At 41.9% G+C, this 16,152-nt stretch overlaps 1 protein-coding gene across 4 annotated transcripts in view; it reads left to right on the top strand.

The window, feature by feature from the left end:
• Nucleotides 1-395: 395 nt before the first annotated feature.
• XYLT2 (xylosyltransferase 2) overlaps nt 396-16,152 on the top strand; it is a 62,834-nt gene continuing 47,077 nt past the window's right edge. For all 4 annotated transcript variants that reach the window (XM_048490715.1, XM_048490718.1, XM_048490717.1 and 1 more), the window contains exon 1: nt 396-611. In XM_048490715.1, coding sequence (XP_048346672.1) covers nt 471-611 — 141 coding nt within the window. In that variant the 5' untranslated portion in view covers nt 396-470. The remainder of the gene's footprint in view (nt 612-16,152) is intronic.

A 16,152-nucleotide genomic window follows, 5' to 3' on the forward strand; every position in this document is an offset into this window, starting at 1 on the left:
GCGCCTTAGATATTAGTGAGCACGTAACATTTGAAGCTATAAAGTTAACTCTGTTTGAGCAGACACAACACCAGAGAGGAGAAGGTAGACGACATCATATGAGACAGCAGATAGGTAGCAACATCTAACCAAACATACAGTAATGTAGATGTGGAACAGGAAAGAATGTCTTATTTTATCTCCATGTAACCCTCCCTTTATAGTTAGTAAACTCGTATATAAAAAGCCACTGAGAACCTGTCTCTTCTCTATATATACACGCAACACAACCCACTTGCCCACTTGGTGAGCCCTGTTTACAACCGAGATGGCAAGCGCCTCTCCCCCTTTCTTCCGCCCCCCCTCCCCCGCGTGCGCGTGCTCGGGACCTGGCCGCGCCGAGCGTGCGCGTGCCCGCGGTCTGCAGGGTTCTCAACTCTGCCGCCCTCTTTCTTTCGCTCGCTCCCTCCCTCCCAGCGCGGCCGCCTGGAATGAAGATGGTGGCGAGTGTCCGGGTGCAGAAGCTGGTCCGCCGGTACAAGCTGGCGATCGCCACGGCGCTGGCCATCCTGCTCATCCAGGGCCTGGTGGTGTGGAGCTTCAGCAGCTTGGAGGAGGACGACCAGGGGGAGGTAAGGGCAGGGCAAAAACGGGAGCTTGCAGCGGTCACGCAAGAGGGCAAGGAGACGGGGCGCAGCCTGGAGGGGAGACAGCCATCGGAGGGGAGTGGGCGCCTTGGGGTCGAGGGCGGGCGGGAGCATTTGCAAGCAAGGTTTGGGGCTGGGGGTACCGCTAGCAGCGCATCGGGTCAGTCTGGGGCAGACGTGTGTATATGTGATGGTGCTCTCAAGAAGCAAAGAGTGCCAGTCTTCTACCAGGGGCGGCGTGGGGGGAGGTCTGGCTTTGGGTTCGGTGGGGCAGTCTGAGTAGTGGTTGGGAAATGGGGTGGGGTGCATGCATCCGCCGTTGGGGACGGTAGGTGCATTACGAGGCTGGGCGCCTGCCTGGCCACGAAGTGAGGGTGATGGTGCATTGGGCATTTGCAAGGATTTACTATAAGGCGATGGTGCGGTAAAGTCCGGAGGGCTAGGTAGTAGTTCGGTGCTGCTGATTGTTTTAGGCGTGGTAACTCGCGGGTGCGTGTCAGGGCCTGGATGTGGGAAGATATTATATTTTTCAAAAAAGGACTTGGCAAGGGGGTGCTTGACATAGGAAGTGGAGCGTGAAGCTTGGAAAAGGTCTGTGAAAGTCGATCCTGTACATGTTTACTCCGATAAAACTGCCGCTAAGTTCAGCAGACCTTCCTGCCAAGTAGGTGTGCATAAAATTGCCATCTCAGTGCATCTGAACAGGAGAACAATGTTAGGAAGTTATTGAGTCAGAGGTCTGAAGATGATGTTAGGGAGGAGTCCATAAAGGCTTGGGTTTCCCAGTGCTTGGTAGTGGGTTTTTTTGATGCCTTAGATAAGAGTTGGGGGCAAAATATGACACCAGTGTGCCCATTTCCAAAACTTGCAATGTCTGTTCAGGCTTCAGGGGTGGATGACACAGTTCCCTGGATTTCTGTAACACGAGCATGAGAAGAGACCTGTGAGATCAAACCAAGAGTCATCCTAGTCCAGGGGTCTGCAACCTACAGCTCTCCAGATGTTCATGGACTACAATTTCCATCAGCCCCTGCCAGCATGGCTAAGTGGCAGGGCTGATGGGAATTGTAGTCCATGAACATCTGGAGAGCCGTAGCAGACCCTTGTCCTAGTCTGACATCCTCTTTCTGGCCAGCCAGATGCTTCAAGGAAGACCTTTCTTGGCTCTGCTGTGTCTTCTGATTAGAGATGCTAGGACAATGGTCATGAGAAGCAGTGCTGTGCTATTAAGGTATGTCCCCTCCCCTGGATTTGGGAAATGTAAGAGGATAGGGTGGAGTGTGAAGTGCTTTCAGACCAAGAAGTTAAAGGTGGGGATTAAGATATTGTGTGGATTGATTTATTCTGATTATCCTGGAAGTGAAAATGTCTGGGAGATGTTAGAGGGCTGGTTTAAACTGGTCAGTGAGGCAAAAGGTACTGTGTGACTGGTGATTTGCACAAAGAAACCAACTACATGCATCTGATTATTATTTTGCCGTAATATAAAGCCTATTCATGTTTAAAAAACATTTTTAAAAAATGTTTTAAAACATTTTAAAAATGATAAAAAAGAGATCATTTTTAGTTATGTGAAATATTTACTGAGCAACCTTAAGCACTATTACCTTCTAATTCCATTGGAATCAATGAATGTACCTCTGCTGATAATTACACTGTTATGCCCTCACCTCTGTGTCAGTATTGGCATTCAAAGCAGCCTAACTTTCAAAAAGCAGTTTGAAATATAAATATCACCTTTAAAGAAGCCCCCAAAAAGAGGGTACAGAAAGTCCAAGCTGTTCGAACTTCATCTTTGCAGGAATTGGTAAAGAACTGCAGGGACAGCAGTGGCAGGAGTCTTCATCACAACTCTCAGAAATCCTTTTTGTGCCACAGTTCCTGCCTCTTTTGCAGACAGTGGAGAAAACCTCCCTATCCATGTCTGCAAGCAGCTCAGTACATTGCAACGCCTGCCAAAAAAGACCTGTTTCATTAGTATTAATATCAGTGGGGCTGGACAGTTGGTGCCAAGGGCATTCTTGGAAATGTGTCATGAGCTACGGTGATCAAGATCATTTGTTTTTTGAGTATGTAAATTTGAATGAGTATTAATTGAGATATTTACTCCTTACTTTGGGAAATCTAGTTAGCCCAGTTTTGCCCAAACTCATTAGAATTTGGAAGCTAAGCAGGATAGGCCACAGCTAGTACTTGGATGGGAGACTTTCAAGGAAGACCGGGGTTGGGTGCTGTTGGTTTTCCCGGCTGTGTGGTCATAGTCTGGTACTTTTTGTTTCTAACATTTCTCCCCCCATCTATGGCTGGCATCTTCAGAGGTATTTCATAGCGAGATGTGTTTCTCTCCATGGCATATGACGTACCTCTGAAGATGCTAGCTGTAGATGTGAGCGAAACTTTAGGAGAAAAAACTATAGGGGCCAGGCCACGGAGCCCAGAAAATCCACAATAGCAAGTTGATTCCAGCCATGAAAGCCTTTGACAATACAAAGACTGGGGTTGCTTCATGGCAAATTGCCTCTCTTGTCTTTTAACTGGAATGTCCCATGGATGGAGTCTCCATAGTTGGTTGCAAGTCAGTAGCATGTTCTTCTTGGGAAACAAGATAGAAGGGTTTTTTAAAAATTGTGTTTCTTAATAGTTAAAGGGAAACATATTTCAAACATTTCCTGGTCAAGAAACAGTGTAGTTGGGCTGACTAATCTCTTGCTATTTACCCCCTAACGTGAAAAGTACAGTTGATATTTTTTAAGACCTAACCCATATCTAGAACATTTTATGAGAATGTGAACCCATTTATGAGTTCAGAGGAACCGAATGCATTAGTATTTTACAATAGTACCATTTTCTTCTAGATTTTCAACCCAGTCTAAAGAGTGAGGGTAGGTGGTGGTGGAGGGGGAAAGTGTAGTTGCACAGCATCCAGAGGTTCCCAGTGGCGTGGCAGGGGAAAAACAAAAACTAAACTTACCTGGTGATCTGAGAAGGTGCTATCCAGGCCAATGGGCTATAATTGTCCCCAGCAAAAGGGGCTGGTGTTCCAGACTGGAAGGCCTGACTAAAGTCAGCTCTGCCCCTGAGAATGTCTCCATCAGGGCTGGCATGGGCTCCTGAGGCAGAGGACCACTGGTGCAGCTGCTGTGGTAGTGCCTGGGTGATGCATTGCTGTGCAGCTTCCTGCCGTGAACATAAATGGCCCCGCAGCAGTGTAAGTGCCACTAAAGCTGCATGGACTGGCAACAACACCAGCATCGGGGTCACACCAGCTCCACAACCCTTTCTCTCCGCACCACTCTGTGGATTGCACAGTTAGACTTCAGCGGGACAACCCATAGTACTAAGGCATAAATAAAGGAATTTTTTTGCATCAAATATGTACTGTAATGTTTTCAGGAGAACTACATTCTGCTGTTCAAGATCAAATATTCGATTGGTGGGCTTATGTTCAAGATCAAATATTCGACTGGTAAACTTCCACTGCTTGGCCACAGAAACGTTTTATTGAGAACATCTTAGATGGATTTTGCTGGCTTGAAGCTGACCTACATTTTCAGCAGAACCGTATTCCACAGAACCATGCCCTCCAGAACTGTAAATTTTTCACTATGCCATGCCAGCTTTCCATGGGTAAGGAAAGGATAACATCTCAGTCAATTGTACTCTAAATGGTAAGGCTCAGCCATAAGATTTATCTGAATATGTTGAACAAAACTTGTTCAAGGTGTGGTAAAAAAAATCCGCTTGAACAGGCTAATATCCAGAGAGGGAAGTTTTGCTTTTGTCTGTGTGTGTGTTTGTGCAATAGCTCATCTCGTCAGATTTTAGAAGTTAAGCAGGGTCAGTCCTGACTAGTACTCAGATGGGTGACAGCCAAGGAATATAAGGGTCACAATGCAGAGGAAGACAATGGCAAATCACCTCTGAACGTCTCTTACCTTGAAAACCTTACTGGGTTGCTATAAGTCATCTGTGGCTTGATAGCTCTTTACACACAATAGCTGATTCCTGTCTGACCTTTGGATTATTCTGAAAACTGTTCCTTTCCTGGAATCATTCATTCCTTTTTTCTACAGTCCATTGTTGTATGTATAAGAGAGAATAAACTGCAGCAAGATTTGGGCAAATTGCAGGTGTGGTTTTTGTAAAAAAAAAAGGGGGGGGGAGAAAATATGTAGACAGACACACCTTGAACTAAATGGCCTTCACATTTCCTTCATTCTGTGTTTCTCTCATGCCAAAGCTACAGGAACATTACTTTCACCTGATTTAGAAGAGAAGAAGAGAAGAGTTTGGATTTATATCCCCACTTTCGCTCCTGTAGGAGACTCAAAGGGGCTTACAATCTCCTTGCCCTTCCCCCCTCACAACAAACACCCTGTGAGGTAGGTGGGGCTGAGAGAGCTCAGAAGAACTGTGACTAGCCCAAAGTCACCCAGCTGGCATGTGTGGGAGTGTACAGGCTAATCTGAATTTCCCAGATAAGCCTCCACAGCTCAAGCGGCAGAGCAGGGAATCAAACCCGGTTCCTCCAGATTAGAATGCACCTGCTCTTAACCACTACGCCACATCTGCTTTTTAGGACTACATGTTTGCTTTTGTTCACTTGAATATCTATTCCTTCCCCCCATACACACACACACACACAATCTGAAATAAATACTAATAGTGGCCTACGATATTAAAATCTGTAAAGAAGAGTCAAAAGCATAGGGTCTGGGGGGGTCAATGGCCCTTTCCTGAAGACTCAGCACTGGAGCCACTGTGGTGACCCATCTGTTCTCTTCCTGCAACCAATCATCCATTTTCTGTAGCTAGAAATACTTGCCTAATGTTCCTCAAAGACCAATCCAGCCCTCTTATGAAGTGAGCAGCAAATCACCCATGCCCAGTGGAGGCTTTTGACCTATCACAAAAATCTCTAATTCTCTGAGATGTTAGACCCGTCGCTGGTTCTAGTCACAGCAGTAGTCAGTGGTTCCTGAGCATGCTGCTTGATGAGGGAGTGTCCAGATGCCTTCCTGCACCATGGAGGCCACCTGAAGGCCCCACCTGCCAGGGCAGGTAAGTCTCTGACCCTGAACCAACAAGCACTGGGGATAGATACTGTCAGGGCTGATTTCCAAATTCACTCTTTCAGATTCCCATTAATAGGGTTTCTCCAATAGGAGGTTCCAGCAGCGAATCTTCCTTTGAGCATGAACTGGTATGAGATGGTGGAGGTGGTCTGCCAAGTACCTTTGACCCAAACTATTTAAGTTCTTAAAAGTTAAAGCCAGGAACTTTGTATTGGGCCTGGAAACACCGTGACAGCTAATAAAAGTGGCACAAGGTCATAATAATGTGTTTGCTGTAACCGCTCTGAACATACTAAAGCTTCCAAATCAACTCAAAAGTAGCCCAACAAATACCACATCACAGTACTCCAAACTGAATGATAGCCAATTCTCACTGTAGCCAAGTCGGCCTTTCTTAGAAAATGCTGCAGCTGCTGAATCAACCTATGTTGGAAATATGAGATCTTGGCTACCTCTGTCACCTGGGCATCCAGGGTGAGTGAGGCATGCAAGAGAGAGCTTTCTCTTTCAGGGGAATACTCCTGAGACCTTGCTCTTTCTGGGGAATACAGCTTTCTCCAGTGCAAGTTTACCACCTCTCCCGGATCATTTTTTATCCTCAATCCATATTATCTTCACTTTATCTGGATTTCATTTTAAGCTTCTTCTTTTTTGCCATCATGTCACAGCTGGCTTATGGTGAGCATGGTGGTTATGGTGGTTTTCACAGCAAGAGATGTTTTCAGGTGGTTTGTCTTTGCCTGCCTCCATCAAATGACCCTGCTATTCCTTGAAGGTCTCCCAATCAAATAGTAGCCATAGTTGACCCCGCTTAACTTTTGAGATCTGACAAAATCAGTCTAACTTGGGCTATCCACCCTTGTCCAGCTCCTTACAGTTTTCAGTTAGCGATTAAGATAATCTACTTCTGTGAATGTTGCCTGAAAGGCCAGAGCAGGGGTCTGCAACCTGCAGTTCTCCAGATGTTTATGGACTACAAATCCCATCAGCCCCTGCCAGCATGGCCAATTGGCCATGCTGGCAGGGGCTGATGGGATTTGTAGTCCATGAACATTTGGATAGCCACAGGTTGCAGACCCCTGGGCCAGAGTTGTGTATTGTCCAGATACTGGTGATACTGTGCTCCAAATCCACATATGATCTCTCCTAGTGGTTTTAGAGGAGAAAAAATGGAATCTTGTGGGACTCTGTAGGTCAGTGGCCATGAGGCTGAGCAGAAGTCTTGAAGCACCACCTTCTGAAACCCGCCTTTGATTGAACTTATCATAGCACTAGTTAAGGTTAATCTCTGCTAGACTATTCAGAAGGTTACCATACTTAGTGGAATTGAAAGCTGCTGAGAGATCCAGGAAAAACAACAAAGAACTGGAGTAAATCATCATCCATCAGGGCAACCATATCTGTTTCTGGTTAATGATCATAGCAAAAGATACAAGAGATAAAAATAAGTATCCTCCAGAAATACCTGGAGCTACATCACTGCTACCTTCCCAAAACCCTTATTGGAGTTGATGTTTGTTCAGTAAAGGGTTAACACCTGCCTGTTCTTTAAAAGATGTAGAAACTAAACTTCTTGTTAGGGACACAGTGGTGAAACATAGTATCTATGAGGATAGCCTTATTGCTCATTTAATTAATCATGAGGTGCAAAGGTCTGTGTGGTACACCTTAGTGTTCCAATTATTTTGTTCCCATCTTCAACTTGTAACAACTAAAAGGAATCCCTAGAAAACTGTCTAAAGGATGACACAAGAACATTCTGAATTTCTGTGACCTAAAAGCTAATATAAGTGATTTTTGTCCTTGAAGTGTTTAGCAATTTGATCATGGGGATTTTCTGAAACATCCTCAGCTTACTTGGAGGGGCCCAGGCACAACAAGCTTCATACAACAGTTTCAGCACTTGAAAAGACATGGAGGAGGAAACAAGATTGCCTATACCCAATCAGGATTGGGCCCTTGTGGCACTGAGTGGATTTTTTGGTATTATTTTTAATTACATTTTTAGATCTAACAAGAAACAAAGGAAGAAAAAGAACAATGGTGATCAATCTGCCATAATTTACATCCAAAAAATAAATAGAAATAAAGACAATACAGCAAACATAAGAACTTATACCTACATACAACTGTATGACATTCCACCCAAACACTGCTGTCAAAATTATCCATAGTCTTTTTGTCTTGTTTACAAAAATAAAAATCTCATGCCCAACATAAAATCTTCTTTATCTCAGCCTTAGAACATGAAGTTAAGTGATACCCACATGTTACAAAAAAACACACACTCTTCCTAACTTATTTTCTCAGTATTTAAAATTACATTTAACGTTATTTCTACAACGCTTTAATTTTACCCTCTACCATTATCTTTCTTCTCATTGCATATATTTTACATTTCTACCCCAACTTTGGATATGTTTAAAATAACATCTGTTTGAAACTTTAGAGGACTTAACATAGCATCTTATTCAAAGGCAATCTGTATTTAAGCTGACTGCCCATTTTTAGAGAACTCTTTTTAAATCTTCTTGAAGATCTTTTTAATAGCTTTACAGAAGTTATTCTCTGCTGTTGTCCCTTATAGGTAAACACCTTCCCGCTTGAGCCAAGAAAATCTTACCTGGTTTTTCTTTAAAATGTTTCCAAAAAAGCATACTCTTTCCTTTTTCATAGAATTTTTAAAGGTATCTCTCTCATTACAGTGTTGTCTGTGTCTTCTATCTTGATTGTTGATTTCCTGTGTACTTCCAAAATTTGCTCTTTCATTTTATTGGAGGAGAAATAGATGACAATATCTCTGCATAATCCTTTTGACTTTGGACTTTTCAGTGAGACTCTGTAGATTTTTTCAATCTTTGACACCAAGTCTTCTTCATTTATCTTTATATAGTTGGCTAAGGCTGAGGAAATCTTCTTAGTCAAAAGTTTTTATGGATCTTTGTCCTCTTACAACCCTTTTTTAATGAAATATTATAAACAAAGAATGAGTTGGTCCTGCAATTTAAGTTCAGATTGAATGGAGTCCTCTATTTTCTTGTTGATTTTCACTTCCTCCTTAGTTTGCTCCATATTTTCCTCCAGTTGTACATTTTGTTAAAATCCGTCTTTATTTCCTTAATTTCTTTCATACGTTCTGAATTCATTGTTGGCAAATTCTTATTAATACTGTCCTTCAATGAGTCCACTTCTACTTTAAGACTCTGCAAATTGATATCATTTTCAAATTGTTTGACAATTCTGCAATTTCCACGATTGAACTCTTGCATGTAGATGCCATTTTCACCCAGTAGATGACACTGCTTTTACAGCTTACTATGGTTTAGCAAGTCTTTACACAGACACCACCTACTTCCCTTCTTCCCTCTTTCTGGCTGGTGACGTATCGATCTTCTTTTCCAGTCTTTTTTTTTTTGCCAGCTGGGAGAAAAAAGATCAAGAGTATTTCTAATTTTTAAAACCTTCTAAAGTCTTTTCTACTGGGAGTCCTTTTTATTTTAACTTCATATCAGTTCAAATAATTAGATTTATCTTTTTCCATTGGTTGTGTACCTTTTGGGAAAATCTTGTGCTTTCCATTTGGCTATCAGCAGCGGTGATTGGATTTCTCATTTAGTCTTTTTCAGTCTTCATTCATTTCTTCTGAGGTGCTCAGCTTGGATGTTTTCTCCCATTGGAAGATTGGCAACTCAAACTGGATAAGATGGCGATGCCACTTTGCTCTGGCTTCTCAACTCTATGAATCACTACTGTGAGTGTTCTCCACATAAATCGCAGCTAGAGGAGATTGCCACAGTAACTCATGTGGCTGTCTCTTGCTCTCTCGTTCATCCAGAGAGGCTTGACAGCCCTTAGGACTGCTCATTTGAGCTTCATTGTCTGGAGCAACTCCAGAAATGTCCTCCCAAAGCTAATTTCATACCAGAAGTCTGGCCCTTGTGGCATTGTTAAATGTCCAAATTCAGTTCTAAAACGGCATTGGTGGTTACAAGTCAGGTACGTAGATGCCACTTAGTTTGGCACTAAACCTGACCTTTCCTGACAGTGGAGTCATACGAATCTCCCCACCTCTAAATCATTATCCTCACTTTCCCAGAGCATCAAAGTCTGTGGGACCTGCAATATCCATCAGGCTTGACATTCATAGTTGTTACTGTGGCCATGAGAGTCTGAGCTGCTACAGTTAGCAGGGCCTTGTTTTAGGTATTTATATTTTTCTTTTCTCCCCAATGGGAATCCAAGGTAGTTTACACCATCATTCTTAGCTTCTTCATTTTATCCTCATAGCAACAAACCTGTGAGGATGTTAGGCTGAGAGAGTCCAACACTACCCAATGAATTTCCATGTCAGCGTTGATTTTTCAGATACTTGTTACTAACCAGCACACCATATTAACTGTCATGACTCCTTGGCTGGGCAAGTTCTAGCACCAGTGCCAATACCAAGTTAGGTATGTAGTCTGATAGGCAGTGAGGAGCACAGTATACCATTAAAATCCCAATTCGTTCTCAGGAGAGAAGGTATAAAGAGAGACAGCAAGCAGGATAATGGAGGTACAGAAGGTGGGGAGATCCACTGCCAGGAACATGTTACTATCTGTCAGGTTTAGAGCCAAATTGATGTTGCAGTTTTGCAAATAAACATAACTCTAAACTGAACATTCTTTCAAGAAGCAAAATCTTTACTTAACTTTCAGACCCACAGAAAAGATGACAACGCAGGTACAGTGCAGACCTGTCTCCTCATCTGCAACAGATCCAGCAAGCACACAAGGATGGTACAAGTAAAACGGAAACTAGAAAAAACTTCTAGGCCCCAATTAGTTACTAGATGACATCACCCTTCCACTAGCTATTGAATAACTTTGTAAGTTAATTAAATATCTGATTACTTCTCCACTTCTATAGTGTGTGACTCATTGCTATTGCTATTCCAATACTCCCTTCTTCTCCCCACTATCATATTTCCTTTCTCACTTGGGTGAGGTTAATAGAGGTTTTGCCCTTGTATATCACCCGATCCTTCTTTACTTTCACAAGGTAGATCCTGGTATTCCCCTCCCCTTTGAGACTCAAATCAGCAAGCAGTGAAAAGTGGCCAAAAAGAGACAGGCCAATTGGATGAACTTCCTCTGCTTTCACTAGAGGGCTAAAAGCCAGAGAGGCCATTTTTTAAATTTATAATGTTTATATGTACAAATCCTGGAAACAGCAAAATAAAATACAATTATCTTGAGACTTCTCCATATAATTGCAAAAAAGTGTTATCCATTCATATTCCAATAATTTATAAATGTGCATTATCCAATAATTTATAAATGGAGTCCATTTCTAGACTAAAGAAACCATAGGACATCCTCCCATTGTTGGGTGATACTTTGGAATTCGTCCAATATAGGTCTGAATTTCGCGGAATGTAAAATACAGCACTGAAAGCATTAGCTGATTGATTACCCCAATCAACTATAGAGCCACTTTGGTAGTGATTTTATCAGATTTTGATTTTGAGTTTTCCTTGAGTCATGCAGTGCATTTGTAACAGGCTGTTATCCGATAATAAATGGTCACTGTTTTTACTGCTACATCGTTAAAATCAACTACATTTATTTTCAATCACTTACAAGCAAGATATTTGAATAATTGATGGCTTTTGTAAAATTAACAATTGTGGGGAAACTGGATAATTGGCAGTAACTGGAAAACACAGAAATAGACATTGTCATCTTGTCCAACTGGCAATTTTGGCCTGAGCTACAACCTCCTGCTGTTTGATTCCAGAAAAGTGCCCGTGACTTTATTTTTAATTTTCTGAAGCTTCAATCCCAGAGGTTTCTGAGGAGAGAAGTTAAGTACAACAAAATCTTCTTCCAGGTGTCCTTGATCTGGCATTGTTTCTATGATATGTAGAAAAATCCTTGGGCTTCTTCAGCCTGCAACCATATTTTCCCTAAAGAGGTAGAGGTAGTTGCTCCTTGAAGTTTAGAGCAGGGCTTTGTATCTTTAATCCTGTTTTCAGACAGCCTCCCTTGGTACCCGTTTCCTTCCTCCTTAACTTCTGGAAGTTCTGGGTTTTTTGGAGAAAGATAGTATGTAGCTGCTAAGTATTATAAAGGAGAAAAGATCAAGAGCTTCCATCTAAAGAATCAATATAAAACCCACTCGGTATGCCAGGTTGTAGAAAGGGACAGGGGGCACTGAAGCAAGCAAAAGAGGCTGGTCTTTTGAAGACAATTCTTGAAAAGGCTCAAAGAAGAACTAAAAAGTCCTAGCTTGAACATGAAATATAGAAATGAGAAGGAAGTTACTTTTGTTGGTGGCATAGAGTTCTTTTTTATTTCTTTCCATCCTACTAATTCACAAGAGTACAAATCGCCTATGTGTCAAACATAGGGGAAACATATTTCTTGAAGATATTTATTGTCCAGGCCAAATGACATGTTCTGGGTTCATAGGACTCTCTAGGGGTAAACTTATCTGTGCAACATAGTTAAAGCCAAACAGAAATAGGCAAGTGACCAAGGCAAACGGTCCTTTGAATGCAAATAAGTAGAACTTTATTCCAAGGAAAGATTTACAGTATCAAGCTGTAATCCTAAACCTTACTTGGAAGTAAATCTCACTGATAATCAGATATGGACTTCCAAGAAAGCTTGGTTGAGATCAAACTATAAACATTCAGAGATTCAGTTCAGTTCAGTTTTATTACGGCCATTAGGCCAGCAGAGATTCATGTGTACAAAATACATAATTACTGTATTCTTTGTGTAATCTAAAACATTATTTGTTCATTGTTCAGAAGGATATAAAGATCATTTCCAAGCACCCTTAATGCCTGTCATGTAACTAATATTACATTGTAAGAGAAAGCTTACAGAAGTTTATGTCAGTATTGTCTCCTCATACATTCTCAGACACAGAAAAAAAATGGACTCAATCAAGATTCTTAAGTAATGGCTTGGATCCCACATAGGTTTCTGCAGATACAAGAGGGGGGTGATTTTCACAAATTCTCCCCAGCTATTCCTGTGGTCCCCCCTACCACCAGGAGCAGCAATCTGGGCTGCTGCTGGAGGGACGAATTGGCAAAAATTGCTTCCCCTTCCTTATGTTTTTAGAAATCAGTATGGTATCTTGAAACCACTGTGTTGGAAGAAGAAGAAGAGTTTGGATTTATATCCCACCTTTCTCTCCTGTAAGGAGACTCAACGTGGTTTACAAGCTCCTCTCCCTCTATATAGAACTAGCAGGGCACCCATGCTTCGCTACGCATACTTCATCACAGGCTCTCTATGAATTTCGGGGTGACATTCAACATACTTCTTTACAGCCTGTTTGTGAACTTTGGGGTGACATGCAGCATATTTCCTCACAGCCTGTCTGTGGACTGATGGGTTTGTTTTCGCATATTTTGCAGCAGCTTCCTGTAGTTGTCTTTTTATAATGCAGTGTGTAAAGCGCTTTCTGTGTTTAATTCCTCTTCTCCCTGTAGCGGTTTCAGCAGAAGGGATAGGTTCGCATGCGGTGTGGAGGGCGGTGTTAGAGTGCATTTGGCGCACCATGGTGAAGGACATGAAGCTGTTGGTGTTGAACTGTTACCCTTAGAATGTTTGTGCAGCATGTCTGTGGACTGAGCGGTTGGTTTGCCCTTAGAATGTTCGCACAGACGGCCAGAGATAAGCAGTGAAAACAGTAAGTAGGTAATAAATTGGGTGGAAATGAATATTTTGGGAAATCCTTTCTTAGTGAGCACCTGGAGTACGTAAGGAACAGGTGTGCCAAATTTCATGTGTGTGGCTTCGGTGGTTTTTGAGTTCTGTTGATGAGTCAGTGAGTCAGTGGTATTTTGCGTTTATATGTATAGATTAGTCATTCCTGTCCTTCACCACCTTTGTATTTTGCATGGATCCACATGATATGATTGTCCATTCTTTTTGAGATCTAACATCTTCTGTACAAACATGTTTAAGTCAAAGAATCCAACAAGAGTCTCATATCTGTGAACTGTAGTAGATGAAATGTGGCTGTGAAGAGCACAGGTGGTATAAAGGCAGATCGTTTGGAAATAAACATTAATTCAATTAAAGTCAGCAGAAGTATTTGTTTCTATGCTTGAGGAAAACAATGTTGTACCAAAGGGGTTAGCAAGAAGATAAATAGTTGCTTTTGCTCTGTTAATGTATTCGGTAGCCAAGAATCAGGGAACAATTAACAGAAGAATAAACAGCAGTGATTGGGGAGGGGGAAGCACTTTTACAACATGGTTAGTCTTTGGAACTCAGAGCCACTTTCCATGTTTTCAAATTTGCCTTATACATGGAAATAGTATACATGTGCTGGGAAACTACATCCAGCCATAGTATTTCAGCATATGCACATACAGGTAGATTCCATATGGGCCAAAAACAGCAGTGTGAAAACAGTATAAACCCTTTTACATTGGCAGATTCCGCATGGGCCAAAAACAGTGGTGTGAAAACAGTGTAAACCTTTTTACACTGTTTTAAACCATTTTACACCGTTTTCACACCACTGTTTTTGGCCCATGCAGAATCCACTACAGTGAGATATCTGTGGAGGCTAGCTTGATCTCATCAGATCTCAGAAGGTAATCAGGATTGACCCTGGCAAGTATTTGGAGGGGAGACCTCCAAAGAATACCAGGGTTGTGACATGGATACAGGCCATGGCAAACCACTTCTGAACATCTCTTGTCCTAAAAAACCCACTAAAAGGGTTGCTGTACATCAGTTGTGACTGGATGGTAAAAAATGCAGTTAAGAACATTTAAATGTGAATGTCATGGGTAATATAAATGGAATTTTGCATTGTAAAGTGGTCCTTGTGTGAAGATTTGATGTCACATATATACTGGAGGATGGGAGGAGATGGATTTTGTTCTTTCTTTTTTTAAAAAAAAAATCTTTGTCATAGTTGTATTGTGCAGTGTAGAAACTGGTATTGTCTAAGATGAGACTAGAAGTATATACTTGATAGATTGATTGATTGATATCCTGCCCTATCCCCAAAGAGCTCTGGGCAGGTTACAACATAATATAAAACATTCCATAAACATTAAAAATATAACTCCTAACCAATTAATAATTTTAAAAAAGAATAAGCTCCTGCTTTTTGTTACTACCTTCATTTTTAGTTTTGGCAGAATTTTCCAATTCTTAATTATTTTCATTGAAGTTCAGCAGCCAGTTTGGGATTTATTTTCAGCCTTGATATAAAAACCCTGAGGCTATCTCATTTGTTTCTAGGCCTGATGGCTGTGGAGAAATGTTGAAAATATGTGGGCAGTGTTTGCTGATGGCTCAAAAATCAGAAAGATCTGTGAAGTGGTTGTCTGTGAAGTGGTATGATAATCTGAATACTTACCCTTTACCTCATCACTGACACTTCCTCCCCAGTAGGTTGGGAATCCTGTGGTTTGAAATGGGAACCTTGAGTCTGAGGATAGAAATAGGCTTATTGTGATCAGATTAGCAATTTGTGGTCAAATCTCAAAGCTCTCTTCTCATAAAGTACAATTGGGCAATGTTGTCTGCTGCATTTGGCATGCAGTGTGAAACTGTTGATTAGCCAGGCCTAATGCACTAGAAGTATGACCTTTTGCCTGGCTTGGGCTTCATTTTATATTTTAGCAGCTGAATTCAAGGACTGTTCCCCAAACTTAGATTCAGACATAGCCAACCCATAATGCTGACCTGGCTCTGTATCTCCTTGTATTCCCTTCCCTATACTATGCACGTGGCCTTATGCTGAGTATCATGTTTCAGGAGCCAGTGTGATGTAGTGGTTAAGAGCAGGTGCACTCTAATCTGGAGAACCAGGTTTGATTCCCCACTCTGCCACCTGAGCTGTAGAGGTTTATCTGGTGAAGTAGATTTGCTTGTGCACTCCAACACATGCCAGCTGGGTGACCTTGGGCTAGTCGCAGCTTCTCGGAGCTCTCTCAGCCCCACCTGCCTCCCAGGGTATTTGTTGTAAGGGGGGGAAGGAAAGGAGTTTGTAAGCTCCTTTGAGTCTCCTTACAGGAGAGAAAGGGGGGATATAAATCCAATTCTTCTTTCTCTGTACAAAACCATCTCTCAATTGTGTAAAAATAGTCTAAAGGGTAATACAAGAGTATTTATATTTATGCATATTGTCTTCATTTATACTTTTTAGTTTCTCTTCTTATGTAGGGTAGGGTAGGGTAGGGTAGAAGGCAATGTAGGGTAGAATGTAGGGATGTCTTAGTGCAGAAAGGGATAGTCATAATGGCGAGCAGGCCAATTCACAGAACTATGGATCGATGCTGGAGTGGACCGTTTTTATTTACAATCCCCCTGTTAATTTGGAGTGTTGGCACTGACTAGTCATGAATGCAGTATATAGGGCTTTTAGACTAATAGGGCTGAAACTGTCAAAGGCCAAGCAGATCAATTTTGTGCTATAAAATTGTC

Source organism: Sphaerodactylus townsendi, linkage group LG03, assembly GCF_021028975.2.
Source record: "Sphaerodactylus townsendi isolate TG3544 linkage group LG03, MPM_Stown_v2.3, whole genome shotgun sequence".
In the NCBI taxonomy this organism is placed as follows: domain Eukaryota; kingdom Metazoa; phylum Chordata; class Lepidosauria; order Squamata; family Sphaerodactylidae; genus Sphaerodactylus; species Sphaerodactylus townsendi.